Raw genomic sequence first — 27,219 nt, forward strand, 5'->3', positions numbered from 1 at the left:
CTGTCACATTGGTTGTGTTCTCAACCAAACTGTGAAACCATCCAATGGCTGGTGTCATAACTGATCACATGTGCAGCATCAAGGCAGTTGAAGGTCAAACCGAGGCCAAGATGGCAGCTTCCTTGGCTGAAAACTATAGGAGGGTTTACTTCCACTTTAGGTAAACATGTCACACTGGGCAATTTAAAACGGAGGCGAGAACATTTCTTAAAACTTGTCTTAACTACAGCATTTTCCAAGTAATTGTACTCTTACCCTGTTGGCCTCTGCAAACTTCTCTGCAGTGTAATAGTCAGCATCTGCTCTGGCTCTTTCCCTGGCAAGGTAAGCCGAATCTGAGGTCAGAACACAAAATGACAGGTGTTAAATCAGTAAGCTGAATCTAGAATTACCTCCAGCCTCAGCTTCCATCTTGCAGAGTTGTGACTGCACCTCTCTTATACTAGAATTACATTGATTTCACTGAACACTGTGAGCTTCTCATAATGTGCATTAGAAACTGCAGCAAGTCAGACACCTAGTATTTTCCTCCCAGCCTTACTGTACCTGGTCTGCCCCTTTCATTCATTAACCACTTAAGGACCAGCCTCGTTTTGGATTTTAGGTGTTTACATGTTTAAAACAGGTTTTTCTGCTAGAAAATTACTTAGAACTCCCAAACATTATATATGGTTTTTCTTCTAACACCCTAGAGAATACAATGGCGGTCATTGCAATACTTTTTTTTGCACCGTATTTGCGCAGCGGTCTAATAAGCGCACTTTTTTTGGAAAAAATTCACTTTTTTGAATAAAAAAATAAAACAGTTATCCCAATTTTTTTTTATATTGTGAAATATAATGTTACGCCAAGTAAATTGATACCCAACATGTCATGCTTGAAAATTGCGCCCGCTCGTGGAATGGCGTCAAACTTTTACCCTCAAAAATCTCCATAGGCAACGTTTAAAAAATTCTACAGGTTGCATATTTTGCGCTACAGAGGAGGTCTAGGGCTAGAATTATTGCTCTCACTCTACCGGTCGCTGTGATACCTCACATGTGTGATTTGACCACCGTTTTCATATGCGGGCGCTACTCGCGTATGCGTTCGCTTCTGCGCGCGAGCTCGTCGGGACAGGGGGGTTTTAAAAATTTTTTTTTTTATTTTTATTATTTATTTTAAAATATTTTATTTATTTTTACACTGTTTAAAAAAAAAAAAAAATTGTGTCACTTTTATTCCTATTACAAGGAATGTAAACATCCCTTGTAATAGAAAAAAGCATGGCAGGACCTCTTAAATATGAGATCTGGGGTCAAAAAGACCTCAGATCTCATATTTACACTAAAATGCAATAAAAAAAAAAAAAAAAAAAAAAGTCATTTAGAAAAATGACATTTGAAAAAATATGCCTTTAAGAGGCGTGGACGGAAGTGACGTTTTGACGTCGCTTCCGCCCAGCAGTATCATGGAGACGAGTGAGCGCCATCTTGGCCTCACTCGTCTCCAGACACACCACGCAGAAGGACGCGATCGCCTCCGCCGCTACCGACGGCTCCGGTAAGCGGCGGAGGGCACCGGATCGCGGCGGGAGGGGGGGGGCCCTCTCCCGCCACCGATAAAAGTGATCTCGCGGCGAATCCGCCGCAGGGACCACTTTTATCTGAAAGCCGGCCGCCGCACGAAAACGGGGATACCGGGGTTATGGCAGCTAGCTGCTGCCATAACAACGATATCCCCGTTCAAACTTAGGACGTATATAGTCGTGCGGCGGTCGGGAAGTGGTTAAATTTCAGTCCCTTTGAGATTGGAAGCTTAGCATCACATGTGGACAACACCTAGGACAGTCTGCATTCAAATGCAGTCTGCCTAAAATTGTCCATTCTTTCAGAGAGACATCCACCCATCAAAGCATTTCAACATACAGTAATTGCCCCAAAGAGCCAGCTTGCATCAGGGCTGATGACTCTTGAGTACCGAGAGGATTTCAGGAAACTATGTACACTTCCCACCAGCAATGATTAGCTTGCATTGCATAGTAAAGCAAGGTACAAAAGACCCAGTCAGTGGGTCTAAAATAAGGTATTTAACAAAAACTAAAAGATTTTATTTAACCACTTAAAGACCAAGCCTCTTTTTCAGACCGGTGTTTACAAGTTAAAAACAAGTTTTTTGCTAGAAAATTACCTAGAACCCAAACATTATACATTTTTTTCTAACACCCTAGAGAATAAAATGGCGTTCATTGCAATACTTTGTCACACCGAATTTGCGCAGCGGTCTTACAAGTGCACTTCTTTTGGAAAAAATTCACATTTTAGAATAAAAAAAATAAGACAACAGTAAAGTTAGCCCAATTATTTTTTATATTGTGAAAGATAATGTTACGCCGAGTAAATTAATACCCAACATGTCACGCTTCAAAATTGCGCCCGCTCGCGGAATGGCGTCAAACTTTTACCCTTAAAAATCTCCATAGGCGACGTTTAAAAAATTCTACAGGTTGCATGTTTTAAGTTGCAGAGGAGCTAGAATTATTGCTCTCGCTCTATCGATCGGGGCGATGCCTCACATGTGTGGTTCGAATCCGCCGCAGAGACCACCATTATCGTTAACAGGACCGCTCACTGAAAAGATGGATACCTCGGTTATGGCAGCAGCTGCTGCCGTTAACGAGATATCCATCTTTAAACTGCCAACGTATATGTATGGAGGCGGTCGGCAAGTGGTTAAAAATTTAAAATTTGAGGAGGAGGAAAAGGAGTAAACTGGGAAGAAAAAATAAACAGATTACATTTCAGTAATAAAAAATATAACATGCACTTTGGCTAAAATACCAAATAAATACACATTTTCAGTTTTTACTAACCTATCTTATTGTTTAGCAACTATTCCTCCAGTCTTGTGTTTCACACAAATCAAAGTCCTAACTCTTGACTTACATACTTGTTCCAGTTAGTGCCTCACATTAGTATGACAGACCAACAACTAGCATTTTTCGAAGCAGCGGTCAGCAATATCAGCCTCCATATTCTCTTGGTATACAGGAGGTTGCTTTTAAAGTGGTTGTAAATGCCCTAAATACCCCCTAATACTTACCCAAGCCCGATCCTGATCCTGCAATGTGCATGAGAGCTACTGCTGTCCTGGCTCTCTGTCTTCTCGTTGGCAGTGGGAGCCACTGGCGCCAGCAGCTGTCAACCACAGAGACGGAGAACAGAGCGGGGCCAAGACGTGTGCTGTGTGTCTTATAGACACACCGAGTAGGGCTCGGGAGCGAGCATGCAAAAGTGCCCCCATAGCAAGCAGCTTGTTATGGAAGCACAGTGGGGTGGCCGACAGGAGCATTGTTTTTGCTGCCTGTATACAATTGGGACCTGGGGAGGGTTCCCCCATTGTTTCTGGTTTAGTCTGACACACATCAAGAGGAAAATTTTCTGTGAATTTTTGTTCTAAAAACGGTTAAATAGACAAGAAATGAGGAGGAATCTGCCCAAAGGACACAGAAAGCAATAAACAAAAAACTAAAGCGGAACTAAAAAGAAATGATTTAAAGGTTTCCCTCAACCAAACTAACAAGCCAAATGACTGGTGTCATATCTGATCCCATAGGCAACTGCAGATTGAACAGAGGCTAAGTTGGCGGCTTCCTTGGCTGTAAAGGATAGCAAGGTTTATTTCCACTTAGACCATTTCTAACCCTTCCCCCCCACACTAACCAAAATCTTAAAGCAGAACCCCAAGCATTTATTCCCTTTTTCTTGAGGTCTTCTGGTCGGTCTGGTGACCAGGTTTTTCTTCTTCCAGTGGCAGCAGAGAGCAGAAATTCTTCCAGAACTGAACAGCGATTACACAATGATGTGACGTACTGCAAGCCCAGGCTGCGCGATGACACAAACCCTAGGGATGAGGTGCCTATTCTACCAGCTAGAGATCAACTGGTTTCCCAGAGCCCACACATTTTACAGTGATACTAGATAGCACACTGACCTTCAATCTCAGAAATGCGTTTCTCAGTTTCCTTCTCCATTACTTTTTGTTGATCATGAATTTTTGCCACTTGTGCAACCTTTTCTGCCTCTGTCAATGAAAACACAGCAAAGTGCATTGTTAATGACTTCATACTGAAAGAAAAAGCGGTTATGACTGTATTTTATAAAAACAGTCAGATAAACAAGTCCCACAAAATATAGCTAGTTTTTCACCAAACTTACTTTTTAAGTCCAAGAATGTTATGTATACACTGTAAAAAGGGGTCACAAATATTTGCAAATGCCCCTGAGGAAGACATGTGACCCTGTGTCGACACACGTTGGTGAGGGGCATAGGACGGTGGTGGCACTCAGAATCAGTGTGGAGCTGGTAACCAGTTAGGTGCCCGAGCAGCTTAAGTGTATGCAGCGGAGACAGATTAGCCTGGTGCGCTGGAAGCACCAGGGAAATGTGAGTACCCTAGCCATCTGTGTTTTAATAAAGTGAATTTTAAAAGGGTATCAGCACTCATAGTAGTTTTTTCTCTGCATATATTGTCTGGATGGTATCGGCCATTTCTGGGAGTTTTATAAGAGGAAATAGTAGTGAGGAAGCTTGGATTGCGCTCTCCATAGCCCGGGTGAGGCTAAAAAGCTCATGTTGACCATACTTCACTGTATAGGTTACATTACAACAGGTAAGAATATTCCTGGAGGAGGGAGTACTTTTGTGGCGACACTTTATTTGTCATACAGGCACAAGGAAGGAGCAGAGGAATTAAGAAGCACATTATGTGAATGGTGAACAGACCACGGAACCGTATTATTTGCACGGACTGCACTGTGAACTGCATGGTTTGATTTATTATTTATGCACTGGAATTGCATGCAACGGGAGTATAAATATATTTGTGATTTTATTGTATTTGTTTAAAAAAAAACACCAAGTTTAGGTTAAATACATGATTTTAATATTCACATTTTGAATTTGTTGACCTTTTTGTATACACTGGTATTTTGAGCTTTGCAGCACAATATACTTATTGATACATATTTGCAAATACCTGTTCAGGTATGGGTTTTTGGCACATTTCCGTGCAATGTGGAAAAATAATCTAGTAAATTTTGTTAATAGAGTTGGAAACAAAAGGTATGTTAGGGCATCAAACTCTACACCGTGGGAGGCAGGAGAGAAAATCACATGCACAGCTTTTTCTCAGGGACCCAGTAAAAGAATGGGGTAATGCAAGAGCACCTGGAAGGTAGGTAAAAGCTCTTTGCCATTGCTTGCCTGCCATTCAGTAAACCTGTTGCCATGCCAGGTTAAGGAGCTTGGTGTAATCTGCTGTTTGCAGGGAGCCTCATAGTGTTTCTGCATATATAAAAATGTTCTCAAGTTTCTATGATTTAACCCCATTTTTCATTTCTGTAGTTTGTGTGAAGTTCAGGAATTCACATTTTGTGTGAATGGGTAGAAGTGCTTGTCAAGGCAAGCTGTTAACTAAATCAGAAGAGGCCATTACCTCAGCATATTTTTTGTTCCTCAATGTACACACAGCACCCCATATTGACAGAAAAACACAATTCTTGACATTTTTGCAGATATATTAAAAAAGAAAAACTGAAATATCACATGGTCCTAAGTATTCAGACCCTTTGCTGTGACACTCATAAATTTAACTCAGGTACTGTCCATTTCTTCTGATCATCCTTGAGATGGTTCTACGCCTTCAGTTGAGTCCAACTGTGTTTGATTATACTGATTGGACTTGATTAGGAAAGCCACACACCTATATAAGACCTTACAGCTTACAGTGCATGTCAGAGCAAATGAGAATCTTGAGGTCAAACAAACTGCCTGAAGAGCTCAGAGACAGAATTGTGGCAAGGCACAGATCTAGCCAAAGTTAAAAAGAAAAAAAAATTCTGCTGCACTTAAGGTTCCCAAGAGCACAGTGGCCTCCATAATCCTTAAATGGAAGACGTTTGGGACAACCAGAACCCTTCCTAGAGCTGGCCGTCCGGCCAAACTGAGCTATCGGGGGGAGAAAAGCCTTGGTGAGATAGGTAAAGAACAACCCAAAGATCACTGTGGCTGAGCTCCAGAGATGCAGTCGGGAGATAGGAGAAAGTTGTAGAAAGTCACCCATCACTGCAGCCCTCCACCAGTCAGGGCTTTATGGCAGAGTGGCCTGACGGAAGCCTTGCCTCAGTGCAAGACACATGAAAGTCCGCATGGTGTTTGCTAAAAAAAACACCTGAAGGACTCAAAGATGGTGAGAAATAAAGATTCTCTGGTCTGATGAGACCAAGACAGAACTTTTTGGCCTTAATTTTAAGCGGTATGTGTGGAGAAAACCAGGCACTGATCATCACCTGTCCAATACAGTCCCAACAGTGAAGCATGGTGGTGGCAGCATCATGCTGTGGGGGTATTTTTCAGCTGCAGAGACAGGACGACTGGTTGCAATCGAGGGAAAAATGAATGCGGCCAAGTACAGGGATATCCTGGATGAAAACCATCTCCAGAGTGCTCAGGACCTCAGACTGGGCCAAAGGTTTACCTTCCAACAAGACAATGACCCTAAGCTCACAGCTAAAATAATGAAGGAGTGACTACACAACAGCTCCGTGACTGTTCTTGAATGGCCCAGCCAGAGCCCTGACTTAAACCCAATTGAGCATCTCTGGAGAGACCTAAAAATGGCTGTCCACCAACGTTTACCATCCAACCTGACAGAACTGGACAGGATCTGCAAGGAGGAATACTAAACACTGAGATAAATCTACAAAAATGTGTGTGTGTGATATTTTATATATATATATATATATATATATATATATATATATATATATATATATATATATATATATATATATATATATATATATATATATATATATATATACATACACACACACACACACACATACATATACACACACACATACGAACATACATACATACATACATACATATACACACACAAAATCTGGCTCTTCCGGGTAGGGCATGCACGCCGCCAGCGGATCGCTCCCGCTGTGATCACACACTGTGGGAGCCCAGCAGCAGATACCAGAGACTCGATGTCCACCGGCACCCACCGATGATTCAATAGAGGCAAAACGGCGGTCTCCCTATGTAAACAAGGCAGATTCGCTGTACTGTCAGTAGGGAAGGCATGGATCCAGTGTTCCCGCAAAGCAGGGACAAGGATCCATGACTTCCCATAGTAAAAGCACCTCCCACAGTTCAGAGAAACACAGGCTAGGTACACATTTAGCCCTTTCGTTGTCAATGTTAACTCCTTCCCAGACAGTGTCATTAGTACAGTGACGGTGCATATTTTTTTTTGCACGGATCAGTTTAGTGTGACAGGTCCATGGTTAGTGTCAAAGTGTCAGTGTCCAAATTGTTCGTCGCAGTATCGCAGTGATCGCCACCATTACTAGTAAAAAAAAAGAATATCCCATAGTTTGTAGACACTTTAACTTTTGTGAAAACCAACCAATATACGCTTATTGGGATTTTTGTAGCAGAATACAGTTTGGCCTAAATTTATGAAGAAATTCTATTTTAATTTTTTTGTTGGATAGGTTTTATAGCAGAAAGTACAAAATATTGTTTTTTTTTTGTTTTTGTTTTTTTAATTGTCAGTCTTTTTTTTTCAAAGACCACCAGAAGAAAGCTCTATTTGTGGGGAAAAAAAAACTAATTTTATTTTGGGTACAGCGACCACGCAATTGTCAGTTAAATTAGCATAGTGCCTTATCACAAAAATGGCCTGGTCATGAAGGGGGGGGGGGGTAAACCTTACGGAGGTAAAGTAGTTAAAGCTGAATTTTGCCTACTAAAGTACGTGAATAAGTGTGGATGCAACATAACTACATTTCAAAAGTCTTACTTTTGTTCGTTTTTAATTGAGCCTCATTTTTTAGACCACCGCTACAAATATACTCTATTTCTGGACAAGACCCATGCAACTTTTCTATCAACTCACATGAGAAAAGCACAGGAGTTGCCATTGTCTGAAATTCACCAAAGTTGTCACACACAAAATACATAGTAGAAATTCCTAGTAAATTAAAAATACCATAATTGCACATGATAAATGAGGAAAGTTTTATTTACGCCGGAAGTTTTTTTAAATTCTTTTTAATATTGTTATACATGTATACTGTATATAAATAAATGTTATTAGATACATTGAAGTAAAGCATGGTTATTTGCTTATTTTTAGTCACATATACTGTACATTAATCACGAGAAGAATCTTTAATTAGGAAAAGCTCCTAATACTTTTGGCCATGTACTTGAGATATTCAGTTTAAAAAGTAGCATCAAATTTAAAGTGGTTGCAAATTTGCTGGTGGTACCATAGAACAAACCCCTCAGTGCTGCAATGTCAGTGCCGAGACAGCCGACATCTTCCCCGGTCTTTCTTCCGGGTTAGCTACGGCTAAAGGAGTGGCTGGGGGCACGATGACGTCACTCCCTCGCATCTGCGTGGGCGCTGCCATTTCTGGCACGGGCACTGAAGGTCCAGCACCGTAAGCAGGACCTTCAGAGAGCATGCGCCAATGTCATTGGCTGCATGCACTCTGAATATCTGTGCAAGTTTAGGGAGATAATCACAGTACCTACAGACTTGACTGTAGGAACAAGTGGTGCAACTGAGTTTACAACCACTTTAAACTAGATTCTGCCTTCTTGATAAACAGAAAATACTTGAATTCAATTTCTAACATACTCAATGCAGTATTCTAGGTGCAAACTTACCTATCACAGCTTTTTTCCTTTCCGTCTCTGCTTCCTTCTCTACCACTTTCTGCCTCTGTGCAGCAATCAATAGCTTGGTTTTCTCCCCTTCCCTGAGGAAAATGGAAACACAGGTCAAGTAAATATACAAGTCAGGTTTTACATGCTACACGTTTTGATAAATGATAGCTACCATTAACGTCTTCAGCATTTTGGACGTGTCTCTTATGTCCAAAGTCTTAAGAGGTTAAAATAAAGTCACAGTTGCAGTTCTGTGAGGTAAATCCGCTCTTAGGCCTTCTTCACATGGCCATTTAGCCACGTACACAGTCAGCTGCATACCAGCTCGGACATCTGTCCCGAAACGCAGGTAACCCCATCGTGTGCGGCTACATGTGAACAGCTGCAACTGCTATCAGCCTGTCATTAGTTTACACAGGCAGAGCGGCCATTGCAATTAGAACAAACCTGTGACTCCAGTGGCAAGAATCCGCGGGAAGGAGACCCTAACAAAAATTCTCCCTCTATTCCCGTTCTAGTGACAATTTAAAATTTTCCCCTCATGTTCAGTTCCAGTGGTCACCAGGACAAACAGAGTGGTAATCCCCCTAGCAGGGACACAGATAGCAATTAAAAACTGACACCCCTCACACCTCTAATCAAAACCTTGGGCATTAGGATACACTTTAACCCTTTCGCTGCCACCAACATGCTTTCCCCCTCAGTGTGCCTTTCTGATCTCCCTCAGGCTCTTCATGAGCTCCGATCGAGTTAGCCCCCTAGTGCAGCTTTGCACCCACGCACCCATCAAGTTCCTTCCCAGTCCCTACCGTTACTTAGATCCTGTCAATGTCCTCTGTGTACCCACATCTCTCCCCCACCTCAATGTATCTCAAGATATTCCTGAGCTCTCTATGCGCTCCGATGTGGCTGCCACTAACCAGCTACTGCATCCGCCTGTCTTTCACTTTCCTTCCCAGTCTGTCTACTCTTCCTGTCCTGCCATGCTATGTGCAGCCCAGTAAAGATGTCACTACATTTACAAGGTAATAACGGAGTTTGCGAAGGGCATTTGGTGCTCACAAAGTGGATTTATATCCTTTGTGGTTATTGAGTAAATTAAAGTTTTTGTGCCCAAAGTTCAGCTTTATGACATAGGGCTTGAACAGATTTGTTTTGGGACTAAACCCCATCCGTCATCCCCCCATCCAAAGAGAACACTTTAGTGATCAAATAGGATATTTTCACTAGACAGAGGGTAGCAAGTATATTGGGTTTAGTCCTGAACTCAGGGAAGTCAAGTATTTATTAGCTCAGTGAGTTTCCAGTTTCTGAAGGGTACATAGAGAATGTTTTTTTGATAAATAAAAGCTGCACTTTTATAAACAATTTTTAGTATTTAAATTTTAATTTTAGTCTTTCCTTTGTATTTTAGATTTCACTCAAGTCTTGAGAGACTCTTTTCTTACTTATGCATTATAGTCATGCTGGCACTATATTTGTTCGCTGAAGCACTTATGTTCTTTTCTTTGAGAAAATCTTTAAAATGTGTAATTGTGGCAAAAAAACATGGAATGCTAGTTGCTGAAGTCGTAAAAAAATCTAAAAAAAAAAATCTAAAAAAAAAAAAAAAAAAAAAAAGCACACAGTAAAACATTTTTTCTATGGAATATGACTGACAAACATTTTCACATCTACGTTACACTCTTTAGGTCAGCCAAGTGACTTACATTAGTTCAAAGTTTCTCCGGATAGCTTCTGGAATCTTTGGCTTAGTTACACGTACGCCCTAAACAGCAACATTTACAGACAATACCACAGATTAGCTTGTACAATCATAATAATAATTCTTCAATAAAGTTATTATTTGGAAGCCATTTAATACCTGTATTGTGAGCCCAGGGGCCATGGAATTAAGTTCCATCTGTAGTGACAGTTTAAGGTTCTCATCAATCTGATCTATAAAGACACAAGTTGAAAATTATTAAGTGACCTTTCTAAATAAAACATGTTCAACAGTTTAAAAGAATAAAACACTGAGTATTTGTGACTTGCTTAAATAGAAAGCAATCTGTAAAACATTTTGATAAATAGCATACAGAAAGTACCTCTATTGTTTGTACTTGGTGCTCTCCACTATATTTTATTTAGCCTTTCAACAGGAATGGTATTATAGACAGAGTAGGTGACACTAAAATAAACAGAGGCCTCATACACAAGGGAGAGGCAGGTGGTGTATGAATTAACAGCCAATACTCAGCTTCTCAACTCCATAAGATACCTTCAGGATTATAATAGAAGGGAGATTTGACAACTACAATAGACGTTGTGGGGTTGGCTGCTTTCAGCAAGATTAGTTCACACTGAATGCGGCTTTGAAATCACGCTACTTCAGCACGATTTCAAAGCCGTTGGTCAGTGCGATTTCATGTGCGGCTATATGCACAGATGTATATGCAAGTCTATTCTGCTAAAAGAACATATCAAGAACTCTAAAAGTCTGGGTGCTCTATTAGGGCTTGTTCATACCAGCCGCTGTATTGCAATGTAGCGGCTGGTGTGCTCAGTGCAGCGGGGCAGGGATCAGTGTAGTGATGATGTGCTGAGCTCGGCAGATCGCACAGTTTCCCCTTTTTTTAACAAAACATTGAGATGTCACAGAAACATCTGAAAGTTTAATTGCTGGCCATGGGGAGCAAGGCATTGGATTGCCTCGCACTGTGCTGAAAAAAAAAAAAAAAAAGTACTGCAAGACAACCCACCCAAAAACTTACTTGAGGTCGATCTCAATCCAGCACTGTGTCAGAGAGCAGTGGCGCTGCTCGCTCTCTCTCCCCCCACTAGCCATTGACTCCTGTTGCTATCAATCAAATCCAGTGATGAGGGAATGGGGGGGGTTGGGGGGGCTAGCGCTGAGCAGCACTGTGTGTGTCAATGGACACAGAGTGCAGCTCAGGATAGAGCACGCACATGTGCCACCATGAGATGCAGCCTCCCATAGTGGCACACAGAGAATGGGAGGAGCCCAAGGAGCTTGAGGGAGCTGTTCTGTGCAAAACCAGAGCAGATAAGTATGACATGTTTGTTATTTTAAAAGAAAATAACTTTACAAATACTTTAATAGAATTATAATGAAAAAAAATAAAGGTGAAATGTTTCTTTCACAAATTTGTGAATTATTCAAAAAAGTACTCTTACAATTGTGTTAAAGTGGAAGTAAAAGTTCCACACATTACTTTAACCTATAGATAGTGTATATATCTCCTAAACAGGCACCGTCACTGGTGCACGCGCTCTGAAGGAACGGCCAGCTGTGCAGTCATCGCGGTTTCGGACAGTCACAGAGCCGGAGTCCGCGAACCCGGAAGCAAGACGGGTGAAGATGGGAGCTCGCTGCAGCTCTGAGATCTCACCGCAGGAGTGCTTAGTTTTGAGGCAAATTTAATATGATATGCTAGTATGTGATGCATACTAGCACATTATGCCTTTACCTTGCAGGGTCTAAAAAAAAAAAATATATATATATATATATATATATATATATATATATATATATATATAAATAAAAAGTCCAACAGTTTACAACTGCTTTAAAGCTGAACTCTGGGTTTTGTGCATTTCTTTATGATCTGTGCAGTAGCTTCCTGTATATAGACCAGTCACTGTTACTCTCTCCTTGTGAAGATTGATTGGTCTGGTTCCTCTAATATTTTGAAGTTATCCTGCAGTGAGTGGGTGGGCCTGCTGAGTCCCTCCCACAGCTCTGATATCTTCCACAGCACAGTCATGTTACCACCTTTATATGGTTAGATTTCGGTTTGCAAAAGGTGTTTGGTGCACACAAAGTGGATTTGAAATACTTTGGGGCTATTGCGAATAACTGAAGTTTCTGGGCCTGGAATTCAGCTTTACATGTACTACTTTGAAAGGTAATGAGCAACATTGTGTATTCAGTATAAACAGAAAAATAGCTTTTTAAAATGTCATGCTAAGTATTCATAATTTAGAAATAACTTATCCTTGCTGATTACTCCTATGCAGTTCACTCACCAAACAGCTCTATATACACTTCGTGCAGGGTGTGAACGCTGCAAAACTGATTCAGCTCATGGTGGATTTTGTTAAAAATTAATGCTTTGTCATAATCCGCTGTGTAGTTCCGCACAATATCATACACTATAAAAAGAAAGAGAAAACATATATTTCAAAGTACATCAACATTGCAGTTTTGCAGTAAGCAGATGATGCTGCAAGTTTCAGTTCTGATTTTCATACAAAATTAGGCCTATAAAGCAGGTGTTGTCTGCCATAATAAATAGGAAACTTCACCCCATATTTTCCATAGGCAATGATTTAGAAGTCCTTACAGGTAATCAGTTTATTGTTAACCCTGAATAATGGGCCTGGAATTATTAGTTTTATTCAGACGTACATATCAATTTGTAACGTGTAGAGCAAGCAATAGTTTTTTTTTGGGGGGGGGGGGGGGGGGTGTTAATGCTACGATATACGCTTTTTTTTTTTTCATAAAAACACCCCATTTTCCTCTTTACAGGGCCAAACAGGTTTCTGTCACTTTTCAAATTTCTGAGTCTATGTAGGGTGTACCTTTTGAATACTGTGACATGTTTTATTTAATCTTTTCAATGACGACATTTCCATATTCATCCCTCTATGCTAAGAAAAGGGGGCAACAAGGCCCTGAAGATTTCAAACTTGGCTTAGGCAAGATAGAAGAAAAATTACCACATCAACAATCCCTAGTAATCAGTTAGTTATTTGCACATTATCTCAGTTGTGCACACAATAAAACATTCACATACACCATGATACTGACCTGCTGAAGGAGTCAACATATTCACAACCTCTATCCGGTCAAAGTAAATCATAACACCCCCACTAAAATGAAGAAAGCACAAATGTACAGGAGTTAGGAAACATGTCACATCGACATTTAATACATATATAAAAAGAAATACTTGTCAGGCACAGGTTTTACATTAAAGCCCAATTAAACTTCCAGTTTTATTCAGTTAAATAACATTCCAGGTGCTTCAAACTGCTTTAGACATTGCTTCACATAACCCTTCCCACCATGTGATCCTAAGTTTTGCAGTAAGCAGTGACAGGCCAAAGGCACAAAAGTGGAGGGTCCTGTACTGTACTCCAAAAAAGGGATATTACGGGTACGTGAAAAATCCAGTCCTCTTCATACAGTGTAGAACACCCATCTTCAATCATAACCGATGTGACATCCCAAAGCAGTAACTGATGGAAGGGTAATTAATAGGCAACAAAAAAAACTATAACCAACAGACCCTTAAAGTGGAGTTCCACCCACTTTTACAACTCTTCAGCATCCCTCACTAAACTGTGCACTGTAAACGAATTGGATAGTTTATTTTTTTTCTCAGCACTTACTGTATATCTACTGTATTCATTTTTCACTTTCTCCTCCCTGGCCGTGGCCCATCGCATCATTTCCTGTTTGCAATGCCTTCTGGGAAGGGGCGGCAACTTCCTCTGACAATGCGGTTGCTATGGAAACCTGACTTGAAACCTATTACACTGTTTTTGCTGCACTGAGCATGTGCGAGATCTGCAAGGATGAGATCCAGGAAGAAATACAGTCTGGCTTCAGATGGCCACGGCCTGCTGTAACTTTATAAAATAACAAACTACTGCTATAAACTAAGAAAACAGACCTTAGTTTACAGACTAACTTTACTAGAGTACATTAAGCTTGTGTATTATAGGGGTATTTTTATTTAAAAAGTATAATTTCGTCCGGAACACCACTTTAAGAAAAACCTCACCTACTAAGGCCCACTGAAAGGAGTTGTAAAGGCAAAAGTTTTTTTTATCTTCATGCATTCTATGCATGAAGATAAAAAGACCTGTGTGCAGCAGCCTCCCCACCACCCCTAGTACTTACCTGAGCCCTCTTTCTGTCCAACGATGTCCACGAGTCCCTCGGCTGTCCTTAACTCTCCCTCCTGATTGGCGCCCAAGGCTGTAAATGTCAGTTAGCCAATCAGGAGAGAGAGGGGGCGGGGTTGAAGAACAGCTCTGTGTCTGAATGGACACACAGAGCTGTAGCTTCGCTCAGGTCCCTCCATAGCAAGCTGCTTGCTGTGGAAGCACTCAATAGGAGGGAGGGGCCAGGAGCAGCGAAGAGGGACACGAGAAGTGGAAGATCGGGGCTGTTCTGTGCAAATCCACTGCATAGAGCAGGTAAGTATAACATGTTTGTTATTTATTTTATTTTTTAAACAAGACTTTACAATCAATTGAACAATGGCTTCCAAAATTTTGAGAAACAATTTTGCAATCCACTTTGCAATCATTTTTTGGCCCCTTCAGGCAAACAAATAGCAAGTCCAAATATCTAACTGAAGCAGCAGCACATTCACATTGAGTACAGCTACCTCCTTTGAACCCAAAAACAGGACATAGAATGGGTAAAACAATAACCTCATGTAAGTGGAAACCAGGCATGGGTCTGTCCTCCCCGTTCACTTTGGAAACCATTAACAGATTAGAGTAGAACTCCAGATACCTCTCTTCCCCAGGGACCTGTATCAGAAAACCCTGAGCCTGAAGGTATAAGGATTTGGCTTTTAGCCAAGTCTGCACTGCAAAAAAGGTACATCAACAGCCAAAAACGAGATGGGGGCAGTTATGAAATTCTAGTTTGTACCTAGTGGATATGACCTCCTGTACCCAAGAGTCCAGGATGTACTGACCTCAGATGTTTGCAAAGGCAAGCAAATGTGGGAGAGCACCTTCAACGTGAAGGGGACTTTGGACCCAGTTTAGAGGGTCTAGAGTTGGGGTGCCAAACCAGTGGTCCAGGGGCCTCATGCTGAGATGGCTGGTTGGCAAGCCCAGATTGCAGGTTGCCAACCTGCTGTCTCAGAGCATCAGTGTTGTAAATAAAGCTGGCGGTAGAGGAAGCATAAGTGGATGCTTCCTGTATAGCACCACTTCCTGTCACAGGCGGAGTGATACCAAATGCACTCTGCCTGGGACAGCAACAGCCGGCTATACCTGAATGGAAGAATGTTATTAAAAGGTACGTTTATTACTAAAATCAATGTGTACATATGGACATATCTGTTCTGCCATGGTTACTGGGCTGCTTTCAAACTGATCCACAGGTGCAGACCAGTGCACCAGCGGGTTACCTGCACTGAGCCATAGACTTCTGTTATTACCTGTGGGTTTGGTGCGCTTTCACAAAGTGCACTACACCAGTAGGATATAATAGTAGTCAGTGGCAAAGTGCAGCTAACCCACAAGAAAACCACAGATGCACTGAACCCGCAGTGTGGGTAAACCACAGCACATCAGTGTGAAAGCAGCCTTAGGCCCCTTGCACACAATCAGTCCAACCCAACTGGACCCTCCATTCACCTCTGTGCAGCGGCAGATGTAAAGCCTTTTTTCCCCATTTACACCCGCCTACCTCCAATCTGATATAAAAAAAAAAAAAAAAAAAAAAAAAGAAGGGGATCCATCCCCTTCTGTCTAGGCGGATAGGATGGCCCATAGAGTGGGTTGTGCCTGTGTCCGATCTGCATATGCAGAGTGGACACAGACCTGTAATCCACCCGCTCCACTCATTGTGGCCCAAGACTGGTTACTAAGTCGCTTAAGTGGCGCTCGCTCTTCAAAAGGTTGGGCACACCTGGTCTAGAGGACCAAGGACAAAAGGAATTGCCTGGTGTAGCTTTGGAAGCCTGTGCAGAACGAAAGGACAACTTTGAGAGGGACCCGGTTTTCCAGAGCAGACCCTCATTTTTTTTACTGGGAAGAGGTGTACTCTTTCCACCTGTTATCTTCTTAATATAGGTATCCAAAGATTCTCAAAAAAAGTAAGGCAGGAACTGGAAAGGTATTAGGTTTTCTCTGTTTTCTAGAGCCTGTGCGTCACTCAGGTGCTGCAGAGCCTAACTTAAGACATTTGCAAACCTCCTCAATAAGTATCAGAATGGTATCTTTCAGATGAAGGGAGGCCTTCAAGGACCCACTAGTGTCCAGTCCCCTAAAAGGTGCACCATATAACCTGTGCCCTGTACTGTACGATAAAAAAAAGTTAAAAGTCTTTGTTTTGTTTTTTTTCTACAAAGTATCTACGGCCTGAGTAGAAAAGCCTATTCCCTGCCAGCTTAATGCAGAGTGGTGCAGCAGTCTCTGTACAGAGGTCTAACGCCTTACCTGTTGAGCGGGCTTTTCTACTGAAAGCAGTTTTTTTTTTTTTTCCAGGTATACACCTGTAAGGCGAAGGCATAATGAGATAGTATGCACTGCATATTCGCCCATTATAAAATAATTACCTTAGAACGTAGCCCCCGCACCGTCTCCTGATCACCGCCGAGGGAGCCAACATTTTGCCTTGGCGATTCTTCCGGGGTCTCGGCTCCGGCGCTGTGAGTGTCGGGAGCCGCGATGACGTCTTCTTTCAGGCAAAGATCTCTGATTTTCCAGCGGCATCCGCCGGACTTTCAGAGCACGTGCACCGATGTCAGCAGCTGCATGCAAGGTGAAGATCTCCTAAACCGTATAGGTTTAGGAGATATTCATTTTACCTACAGGTAAGCCTTATTATAGGCTTACCTGTAGGTAAAAAGTGCTAAAAGGGGTATACAACCGCTGGAAGCTGTGGCTGGTTTTACCATTGTTGTTGCTATATATTGCTACTTTTTTAAGGTTTTCTTATAGCGGAGTTCCACCCAAAAAGTGGAAGTTCCGTTTTAAGGCCTCCTTCTTGGCTCCTGTTTGTGAAACAGAGCTTTTGGGGAGGAGGGGGAGGAGGAGGGGGAGGAAGAGGGGGGAGGGAGGGAGGTGTCAAAATCACTTCAGTTCCGAACGCCTAAGGCAACTGGAAGCGGAAGTTCTCCTTTCCCCCTCCTTCGCGAAGTCTTCTGATCCTAGAAGACTCCAGGACCAGTCACAGAGCGCAGCACCACTTGCGTATGCACAATGGGCACCCGGCTGTGAAGCCGCAAGCTGTCACAGCCGGATGCCCATAATGAAGATGCCGGCCCCACCGGAGGGAGGACACGGGGAGAAAACGGCTGGGGTGAGTGCACCGCTGGATCCTGGGACAGGCAAGTGTGTGTTTATTAAAAATCAGCAGGTACAGTTTTGTAGCTGCTGACTTTTAATAAACACAAAAATGATGAACTCCGCTTTAAGTTAAGTTTCATTTGGTGGGTGAGCCATGCCTGCCCACTGACCTTTGCCCTCCGAGCATTTTTCAGCCCACCCTTTGTCTCCTCAACCCCTGGGACAGACTTTTCAGCTGGCGGCTGATTCTTTGATCATGTTGAATAACGAATGGGTCATTTTTGGCTATTATTTAAATGTTAGTTTACTTCATTACTAGTTTTTTTCTTCCCCTGATAAGTTGTCAGGGGGGTAATTGTTTGGAAATTATTATAGAAGGTTTGTAATGTTTTTCTTGATTTACAGACATCCTGTCAAAACATCAAACTTCTGACAAAGTGAACATTGTTTCACAAAACGTGTTGTGATTTATAATGTTGTCTACTTCTGCATTCTTATGATTACACAAGCTGTATCAGTCTTGAAGAAAGTGCTTATTGTATATATGTACAGTGGGGACAGAAAGTATTCAGACCCCCTTAAATTTTTCATTCTTTGTTATACTGCAGCCATTTGCTAAAATCATTTAAGTTCATTTTTTTCCTCATTAATGTACACAGCACCCCATATTGACAGAAAAACACAGAATTGTTGACATTTTTGAAGATTTATTAAAAAAGAAAAAAACTGAAATATCACATGGTCCTAAGTATTTAGACCCTTTGCTCAGTATTTAGAAGAAGCACCCTTTTGATCTAATACAGCCATGAGTCTTTTTGGGAAAGATGCAACAAGTTTTTCACACCTGGATTTGGGGATCCTCTGCCATTCCTCCTTGCAGATCCTCTCCAGTTCTGTCAGGTTGGATGGTAAACGTTGGTGGACAGCCATTTTTAGGTGTCTCCAGAGATGCTCAATTGGGTTTAAAGTCAGGGCTCTGGCTGGGCCATTCAAGAACAGTCACAGAGTTGTTGTGAAGCCACTCCTTTGTTATTTTAGCTGTGTGCTTAGGGTCATTGTCTTGTTGGAAGGTAAACCTTTGGCCCAGTCTGAGGTCCTGAGCACTCTGGAGATGGTTTTCGTCCAGGATATCCCCCTGTACTTGGCCGCATTCATCTTTCCCTCGATCAGTCGTCCTGTCCCTGCAGCTGAAAAACACCCCCACAGCATGATGCTGCCACCACCATGCTTCACTGTTGGGACTGTATTGGACAGGTGATGAGCAGTGCCTGGTTTTCTCCACACATACCGCTTAGAATTAAGGCCAAAAAGTTCTATCTTGGTCTCATCTGACCAAATAATCTTATTTCTTACCATCTCGGAGTCCTTCAGGTGTTTTTTTAGCAAACTCCATGCGGGCTTTCATGTGTCTTGCACTGAGGAGAGGCTTCCGTCGGGCCACTCTGCCATAAAGCCCTGACTGGTGGAGGGCTGCTGTGGTGGTTGACTTTCTACAACTTTCTCCCATCTCCCGACTGCATCTCTGGAGCTCAGCCACAGTATCTTTGGGTTCTTCTTTACCTCTCTCACCAAGGCTCTTCTCCCCTGATAGCTCAGTTTGGCAGGACAGCCAGCTCTAGGAAGGGTTCTGGTTGTCCCAAACGTCTTCCATTTAAGCATTATGGAGGCCACTGTGCTCTTAGGAACCTTAAGTGCAGCAGATTTTTTTTTGTAACCTTGGCCAGATCTGTGCCTTGCCACAATTCTGCCTCTGAGCTCTTCAGGCAGTACCTTTGACCTCATGAATCTCATTTGCTCTGACATGCACTGTGAGCTGCAAGGTCTTATATAGACAGGTGTGTGGCTTTCCTAATCAAGTCCAATCAGTATAATCAAACAAAGCTGGACTCAAATGAAGGTGTAGAACCATCTCAAGCATGATCAGAGGAAATGGACAGCACCTGAGTTAAATATATGAGTGTCACAGCAAAGGGTCTGAATACTTAGGACCATGTGATATTTCAGTTTTTCTTTTTTAATAAATCTGCAAAAATGTCAACAATTCTGTGTTTTTCTGTCAATATAGGGGTGCTGTGTGTAGATTAATGAGGAAAAAAAAAAAGAACTTAAATGATTTTAGCAAATGGCTGCAATATAACTGTAATATATATATATATATATATATATATATATATATATATATATATATATATATATATATATATATATATATATATATATATATATATACACACATATACATACACACACACACATACATACATATATATAACATTACTGTTACTGCCATCACAGAGCGCCCCGCCCACACCAGACGCGATCAGGGGATGCCGTCATACGACAGCGTCGCAGAACTAGATGACCACGCTGTAACCGTCATTCAACTACAGAGCAGTTGGCAAGTAGTTAAGACCCTTGATCCCTCCTCTGCTCTTTAAGGACACTTAAATGTTTGATCAACTGCTTCCCTTGACATGACAGCCGGGGAAACAGCTCTGGACCTGGAAAAGAAAAAATCTGCATCGCATCCTGGCTTCATTCGTCACAGAGATCTTCAGAGAACAAATGTTCTTTCATCCCACCTGTGGGCAGCCAACCTGACCACTTATGGCAGTCCTGGATTGGAAAAAAGTTCCCTCGAGTGTTTAAGAGGGCATATGATACAATTGTTCTTAGCCAGCGGGATATATGTCATGAGACAGATGTCGGTGGGGATCAGTGGTTACGGACTGATAGACGTGGGTGACACTAAACAAGGAAAACAAATGGGATATGCTATGAGTAAGACTCCCCTTCTGATGCTTGGGGTAGGATGCAGTTCACCTTTTGACGTCTTGTATATGCAGTCGTTGCCCTGTTGGAGTCAAGTCCATGTAACAGTAGCCCCACCGTCCCAAAGATGAAACTGGAGTCCAGATCGTGGATATCAACTCAAAGTCTTGACCAAGGTATGGCAGTAAATGATATGATCCAACATTCAATGGCTTCCAGTATCACAAGGCTGTATTATGAACCAGGGATAAAGATAGCAATACAGGTAGTTCACGCCAGCTAGCGAGGCAGTGGCTAGTGGCGGCTTGAGGTGAATGGAGGTGGATCGTGGTGTGTGATGGAGATCACCGTGCCCTCACGACGAACAACGTGATGACGCTGTTCTTACGCGTTTCGCTTGAAACCAAGCTTCTTCAGAGCAAGAAAAAGCTATGAGTAAGCACTCGTGAGTGCGAAACGCGTCAGCTGCTTTCTGTACACTCCTGCTGTAGTGTTTTGTGTTCTGTTATGATCCAGCTTTTTATCAAATAAAGCTTTCGTCATCAGACCGGTGTGCGGCTTCCAGCTTTCCTTGATTTCTCCACTTGAAAGGAAGCCACCCATTGTTTACAACTGTCATGTGACCTGCTGTGATTGGTTACAGCGGTCACATTGTACCGGCAGCGGGCCAGTACAGTGATCAGTCATCGGCTGCATCCGGTGGACACCGTGGGTGACAGATCGAGTCGCAATCCATGAGGATGTCATACGACCTCCACCTGGAGGGACAAGAGGCCGACCCCGGTGTCATTCTACCATAGGCTGAGCGGCAAACGGTTAAAAGGTTGAGCAGCCCTGGCATAAGTATTAGGGACCATGTCAATGGGCTTTTGCTTGTGTCAGAACTGCTTTTCTCCCCATATAAAATCAACAGAAAGGCAAAAGCAGATTGGTACTGCTTAGAAACCAGGTCAAATATACCAGTAAATGAACTATGAATGATCTCAGAAGCTTCTCAAATGCAAATCAAATGTAGGCTGAATGCACACTACATTTGCCCGATGACACAAGTCCAAAGCCTGTTGACAAACACCCTAATACTGAACCCAACTCTGGTGTCAGAAACATTACCTACTTTCAACAAGAACTTACAATTTGGACATTTACTAAGGTGCATGGGCACCAGTTAACTATATTTTCAGAATATAAAAGGGCTGCTTTAATGTCCAAATGCGATTACGTTTTCCCCATCTGGAAATGTGTCCTCATTACATAAAAATACTTTTTCTTTCCAGTGTATCCTAATAATTTATGCATCACAAGGTGTAGGCATTGTCACATGACCAGTGTACATTTCTCCAAACACCAGCCAAACACCACAATGATATGGTCAATTTTCCTCTGCCATACGGTACATAAACATACCTGGTACCACAGGGTACATTTTTCACCTCATCAGTTTGTAACGTTGTCTGGAAAACAAACAACGTAATTTATTCTTCGGTAAACTCAGAAAAATGTATAAAAAAATAATCTATATATTTCTAGGATCAGACAAAAAGTACATAGGAAAGGCATGCATCCATTAATACAAAAAGGAGTGGTGCCAAGCATGAAATTGCAATCTTCCTTATTCAATTTTCACATGCGGTCACACCTCACCCATTGAACAGCTTCTCTACCCATTGTATAAAGAGAGGCTAATACAAAGAAGAGTACACTTCAGTTCCTGATTTACCCACTAAAGGTTACAATCACCTTACTAGTATTGAACAGGATAAAGGTTAATTTGGAGTAAACCTTAATATCAATCATTAACCAGCACTGTTTTATGAATCTGGACTGTTACAATCCACATATTGTTGGTGTGCTCTTTATGTGTGTGGGTTTTATGTATGTGCTCAAGTTTCCTTTGACAAATCTACATACAGTATAAACAATTCTGGTAAGAACTTTAGATTGACTTTTATTGGAGGCCAGGATTGATGTAAATTGTAACACTGTGAATCAAGCAAGTGACATATGCAAAAATGAATTCAATCACTTTGCTGTACCCCTTTTAAAAATGGTAATCGTATGCAGGCAAAATTAGTGCTGAGAAAAACTGGTGTTTAGCAAACTGCCTTCGCTTGTGTCTGCGCAAATTGACTGGATGGTGAACACAACCAATGTGTGAATACTAGAACTAGCCACAGGTTATACCATTGATCACAACCCACAGCTTCAGTTTTTTTTTTGCAAAAAAAGGGAATGGTAGGTACCTGCTCCTAAAGAGGTCTTCCATCAAGTTAAAAAGATTAAGTGCAATACAAGATTCTGATGGTTGCTTACTGTTCACCCTCACAGACCTTGCAAAAGTCTGGCTGTAAAAGCCACCCTAAACAACCTAGTTACTAAATAAAATTACACACAAACAAAAATGAGTACACCCCTCATGTTTTTGTAAATATTTTATTATATTTTTTCATGTGACAACACTGAAGAAACGAAATTTTGCTACAATGTAAAGTAGTGAGCTTGTACAACAGTGTAAATTTGCTGTCCCCTCAAAATTACTCAACACAGCCATGAACGTCTAAACCGCTGGCAACAAAATTGAGTACACCCCTAAGTGAAAATGTCCAAATTGGGCCCAAGGTGTCAATATTTTGTGTGGCCACCATTATTTTCCAGCACTGCCTTAACCCTCTTGTGCATGGAGTTCACCAGAGCTTCACAGGTTGCCACTGGATTCCTCTTCCACTCCTCCATGACCACATCACAGAGCTGGTGGATGTTAGAGACCTTGCACTTCTCCACCTTATGTTTGGGGATGCCCTACAGATGCTCAATAGGGTTTAGGTCTGGAGACATGCTTGGCCAGTCCATCACCTTTAACCTCAGCTTCTTTAGCAAGGCAGTGGTTGTCTTGGAGGCGTGTTTGGGGTCGTTATGTTGCAATACTGCCCTGCGGCCCAGTCTCCGAAGGGAGGGGATCATGCTCGGCTTCAGTATGTCACTGTACATGTTGGCACTCGTGGTTCCCTAAATGAACTGTACCTCCCCAGTGCTGGCAGCACTCATGCAGCCCCAGACCATACCACCATGCTTGACTGTAGGCAAGACACACTTGTCTTTGTACTCCTCACCTGGTCGCCGCCACACACGCTTGACACCATCTGAACCAAATAATTTTATCTTGGTCTCAACAGACCACAGGACATGGTTCCAGTAATCCATGTCCTTAGTCTGCTTGTCTTCAGCAAACGGTTTGTGGGCTTTCTTGTGCATCATCTATAGAAGAGGCTTCCTTCTGGGACGACAGCCATGCAGTGTGCCGCAAATGGTCTAAGCACTGACAGGCTAACCCCCCACCCCTTAGACATACTCATATGTCTATTTCCCATAGACAACCTTTGGATAGGACGCTGAGCATGTGCACTCAACTTCTTTGGTTGACCATGGCGAGGCCTGTGCTGAGTGGAACTTGTCCTGATAAACCGCTGTATGGTCTTGGCCACCGTGCTGCAGTTTCAGGATCTTGGCAAACTTCCTATAGCCTAGGCCATCTTTATGTAGAGCAATAATTTTTTTTTTCAGATCCTCAGAGAGTTCTTTGCATGAGGTGCCATGTTGAACTTCCAGTGACCAGTATGAGTGGTAACACCAAATTTAACACAGCTGCTCCCCATTCACACCTGAGAGCTTGTAAACACTAACAAGTCACATGACAGCGGGGAGGGAAAATGGCTAATTGGGCCCTATCTGGACATTTTCACTTAGGGGTGTACTCACTTTGTTGCCAGCGGTTTAGACATTAATGGCTGTGTTGAGTACCGTATTTATCGGCGTATAACACGCGCCGGCGTATAACACGCACCCCAAGTTTAGGAGGGAAGTTTAAGGAAAAAAAACTTACATTAAAATGCCCATCAATGCAGCCTTATCGTGTCCATTGCAGCCTTGTCAGTGCAGCTTTGCCCCAGTGCAGCCTTGTCAGTGCAGCCTTGCCCCCCCCAGTGGTCAGTGCAGCCTTGCCCCCCCCCAGTGGTCAGTGCAGCCTTGCCCCCCCCCAGTGGTCAGTGCAGCCTTGCCCGCCCCCCCCCCCAGTGGTCAGTGCAGCCTTGCCCCCCCCCCAGTGGTCAGTGCAGCCTTGCCCCCCCCCCCAGTGGTCAGTGCAGCCTTGCCCCCCCCCCCAGTGGTCAGTGCAGCCTTGCCCCCCCCCCCAGTGGTCAGCGCAGCCTTGCCCCCCCCCCCAGTGGTCAGCGCAGCCTTGCCCCCCCCCCCAGTGGTCAGCGCAGCCTTGCCCCCCCCCCCAGTGGTCAGCGCAGCCTTGCCCCCCCCCCAGTGGTCAGCGCAGCCTTGCCCCCTTGCCCCCCCCCCCAGTGGTCAGCGCAGCCTTGCCCCCCCCCCCCCCCAGTGGTCAGTGCAGCCTTGCCCCCCCCCCCCCCCCCCAGTGGTCAGTGCAGCCTTGCCCCCAGTGTCCATTACATGCTTGGACAGATCGCCGCTGACATACACATAGCATGTAGTTTTAAATATGGCGCCGCGGAGTTCGGAGGGACTCGGCGGAGCTGAACGAGCGCCGACGAGATACATAGTCGAGTGTACTCGGCTCCTTCCGGCGCCGCTCACAGTCCTGCCCAGTCCCACCCTATGATGGACATACCACAGGTCCAATGGCGGGACTGGGCGTGACTGTAAGCGGCGCCGGAAAGAGCCGAGAACACTCGACTATGTGTATCTCGGCTCTGCCCAGTCACTGATCTCGGCGGCGCTCGTTCAGCTCCGCCGAGTCCCTCCGAACTCCGCGGCGCCATATTTAAAACTACACACTATGTGAATGTCGGCTGCGATCGCTCCGATAGATCACAATTAGCGGGGGATCGGCGTATAACACGCACCCACGATTTTCCCCTGGTTTTAAGGGGAAAAAAGTGCGTGTTATACGCCGATAAATACGGTAATTTTGAGGGGGCAGCCTATTTACACTGTTATACAAACTCTACACTTAGTACTTTACATTGTAGCAAAGTGTCATTTCTTCAGTGTTGTCACATGAAAAGATATAATAAAATATTTACTTAAATGTGAGGCGTGTACTCACATTTGTTAGGTGTGTGTGTGTGTGTGTGTGTCAGTTATATATAATCCTATTTTTTTTTTTTTTTTACAAAAAAAAAACAAAAACACAAAACAAACACACACACACACACACACTAAAAGTTGGCACCACAAGGATGACGTACAATTTGTAGTAGGATTTACCGGAACGTGCAGCCTTGCCAGTGCAGCCTTGCCCCCAGTGGTCAGTGCAGCCTTGCCCCCCCCCCCCCAGTGGTCAGTGCAGCCTTGCCCCCCCCCCAGTGGTCAGTGCAGCCTTGCCCCCAGTGTCCATTACATGCTTGGACAGATCGCCGCCGACATAAACATAGCATGTATTTTTAAATATGGCGCCGCGGAGTTCGGAGGGACTCGGCGGAGCTGAACGAGCGCCGCCGAGATACACATAGTCGAGTGGACATAACTCAGGTCCAATGGCGGGACTGGGCGTGACTGTGAGCGGCGCCGGAAAGAGCCGAGAACACTCGACTATGTATCTTGGCTCCGCCCAGTCACTGTGATCTCGGCGGCGCTCGTTCAGCTCCGCCGAGTCCCTCCGAACTCCGCGGCGCCATATTTAAAACTACACGCTATGTGAATGTCGGCTGCGATCGCTCCGATAGATCACAATTAGCGGGAGATCGGCGTATAACACGCACCCACGATTTTCCCCTGGTTTTAAGGGGAAAAAAGTGCGTGTTATACGCCGATAAATACGGTAATTTTGAGGGGGCAGCCTATTTACACTGTTATAGAAACTCTACACTTAGTACTTTACATTGTAGCAAAGTGTCATTTCTTCAGTTTTGTCACATGAAAAGACATAATAAAATATTTACTTAAATGTGAGGCGTGTACTCACATTTGTGATTATATATGTGTGTGTGTGTGTGTGTGTGTGTGTGTGTGTGTAGGTGTGTGTGTAGGTGTGTGTGTAGGTGTAGGTGTATGTCAGTTATATATAATCCTATTTTTCTTTTTTTACAAAAAAAAAAAAAAAAACAAACACACACACACTAAAAGTTGGCACCACAAGAATGACGTACAATTTGTAGTAGGATTTACCTGAACTGAGCGAAAACTTGTGATGAAAGGGAACATTATATGAAATCCAGGTCCGCTAGGAGTACTTAATAAAGCACCCCCTCTGGCAAAAAAAAAAAAATCATGTAAAGCACATTTATGTAAGAGATAGCACAGCCAAAACAAAATCAGAGTAGTGGCAAACGTTAAACTAACTCCATTTTTGAGGAGGAAAAAAAAAAAAACAAACACTCCCCTCAGGGAGATCAATGTAGATTGCGGGGATTTTAAATCTTGTTGAAGATTCCTACCTACGTCTGGCTCTGAAGCAATAGCGGAGTTGTCTGAATGAATCTCAAATGGGAGTGACTTTTTCATTAATAGCTGATGCGCTTATAGTGTTCTAACGAAGAAAGTTGCGGTATCAGCATCCTTTTAGAAATGATTAACCCTCTGGGATTATTTCACCAAAAATTAAACTTTTGTTTCAGAGGATGCCTAAAATCTGACTTTTATCTTAGTGCGGACTTCTAAGAAAATCAGTGAGCCAATCACATAAATAGGAAATGGCATTTCTGG

At 43.0% G+C, this 27,219-nt stretch overlaps 1 protein-coding gene across 2 annotated transcripts in view; it reads right to left on the reverse strand.

Annotated features, from left to right (window-relative positions):
* Positions 1–27,219, reverse strand: part of ERLIN1 (ER lipid raft associated 1) — a 69,990-nt gene that overhangs the window by 6,408 nt on the left and 36,363 nt on the right. For both annotated transcript variants that reach the window (XM_073596748.1, XM_073596749.1), the window contains 9 exons: positions 26,683–26,764; positions 21,961–22,007; positions 13,550–13,611; positions 12,763–12,888; positions 10,598–10,671; positions 10,443–10,501; positions 8,734–8,825; positions 3,973–4,062; positions 256–335 (listed from right to left, as the gene is read on the reverse strand). In XM_073596748.1, coding sequence (XP_073452849.1) covers positions 256–335; positions 3,973–4,062; positions 8,734–8,825; positions 10,443–10,501; positions 10,598–10,671; positions 12,763–12,888; positions 13,550–13,611; positions 21,961–22,007; positions 26,683–26,764 — 712 coding nt within the window. The remainder of the gene's footprint in view (positions 1–255; positions 336–3,972; positions 4,063–8,733; positions 8,826–10,442; positions 10,502–10,597; positions 10,672–12,762; positions 12,889–13,549; positions 13,612–21,960; positions 22,008–26,682; positions 26,765–27,219) is intronic.

This window comes from Aquarana catesbeiana, linkage group LG08 (genome assembly GCF_042186555.1).
Source record: "Aquarana catesbeiana isolate 2022-GZ linkage group LG08, ASM4218655v1, whole genome shotgun sequence".
In the NCBI taxonomy this organism is placed as follows: domain Eukaryota; kingdom Metazoa; phylum Chordata; class Amphibia; order Anura; family Ranidae; genus Aquarana; species Aquarana catesbeiana.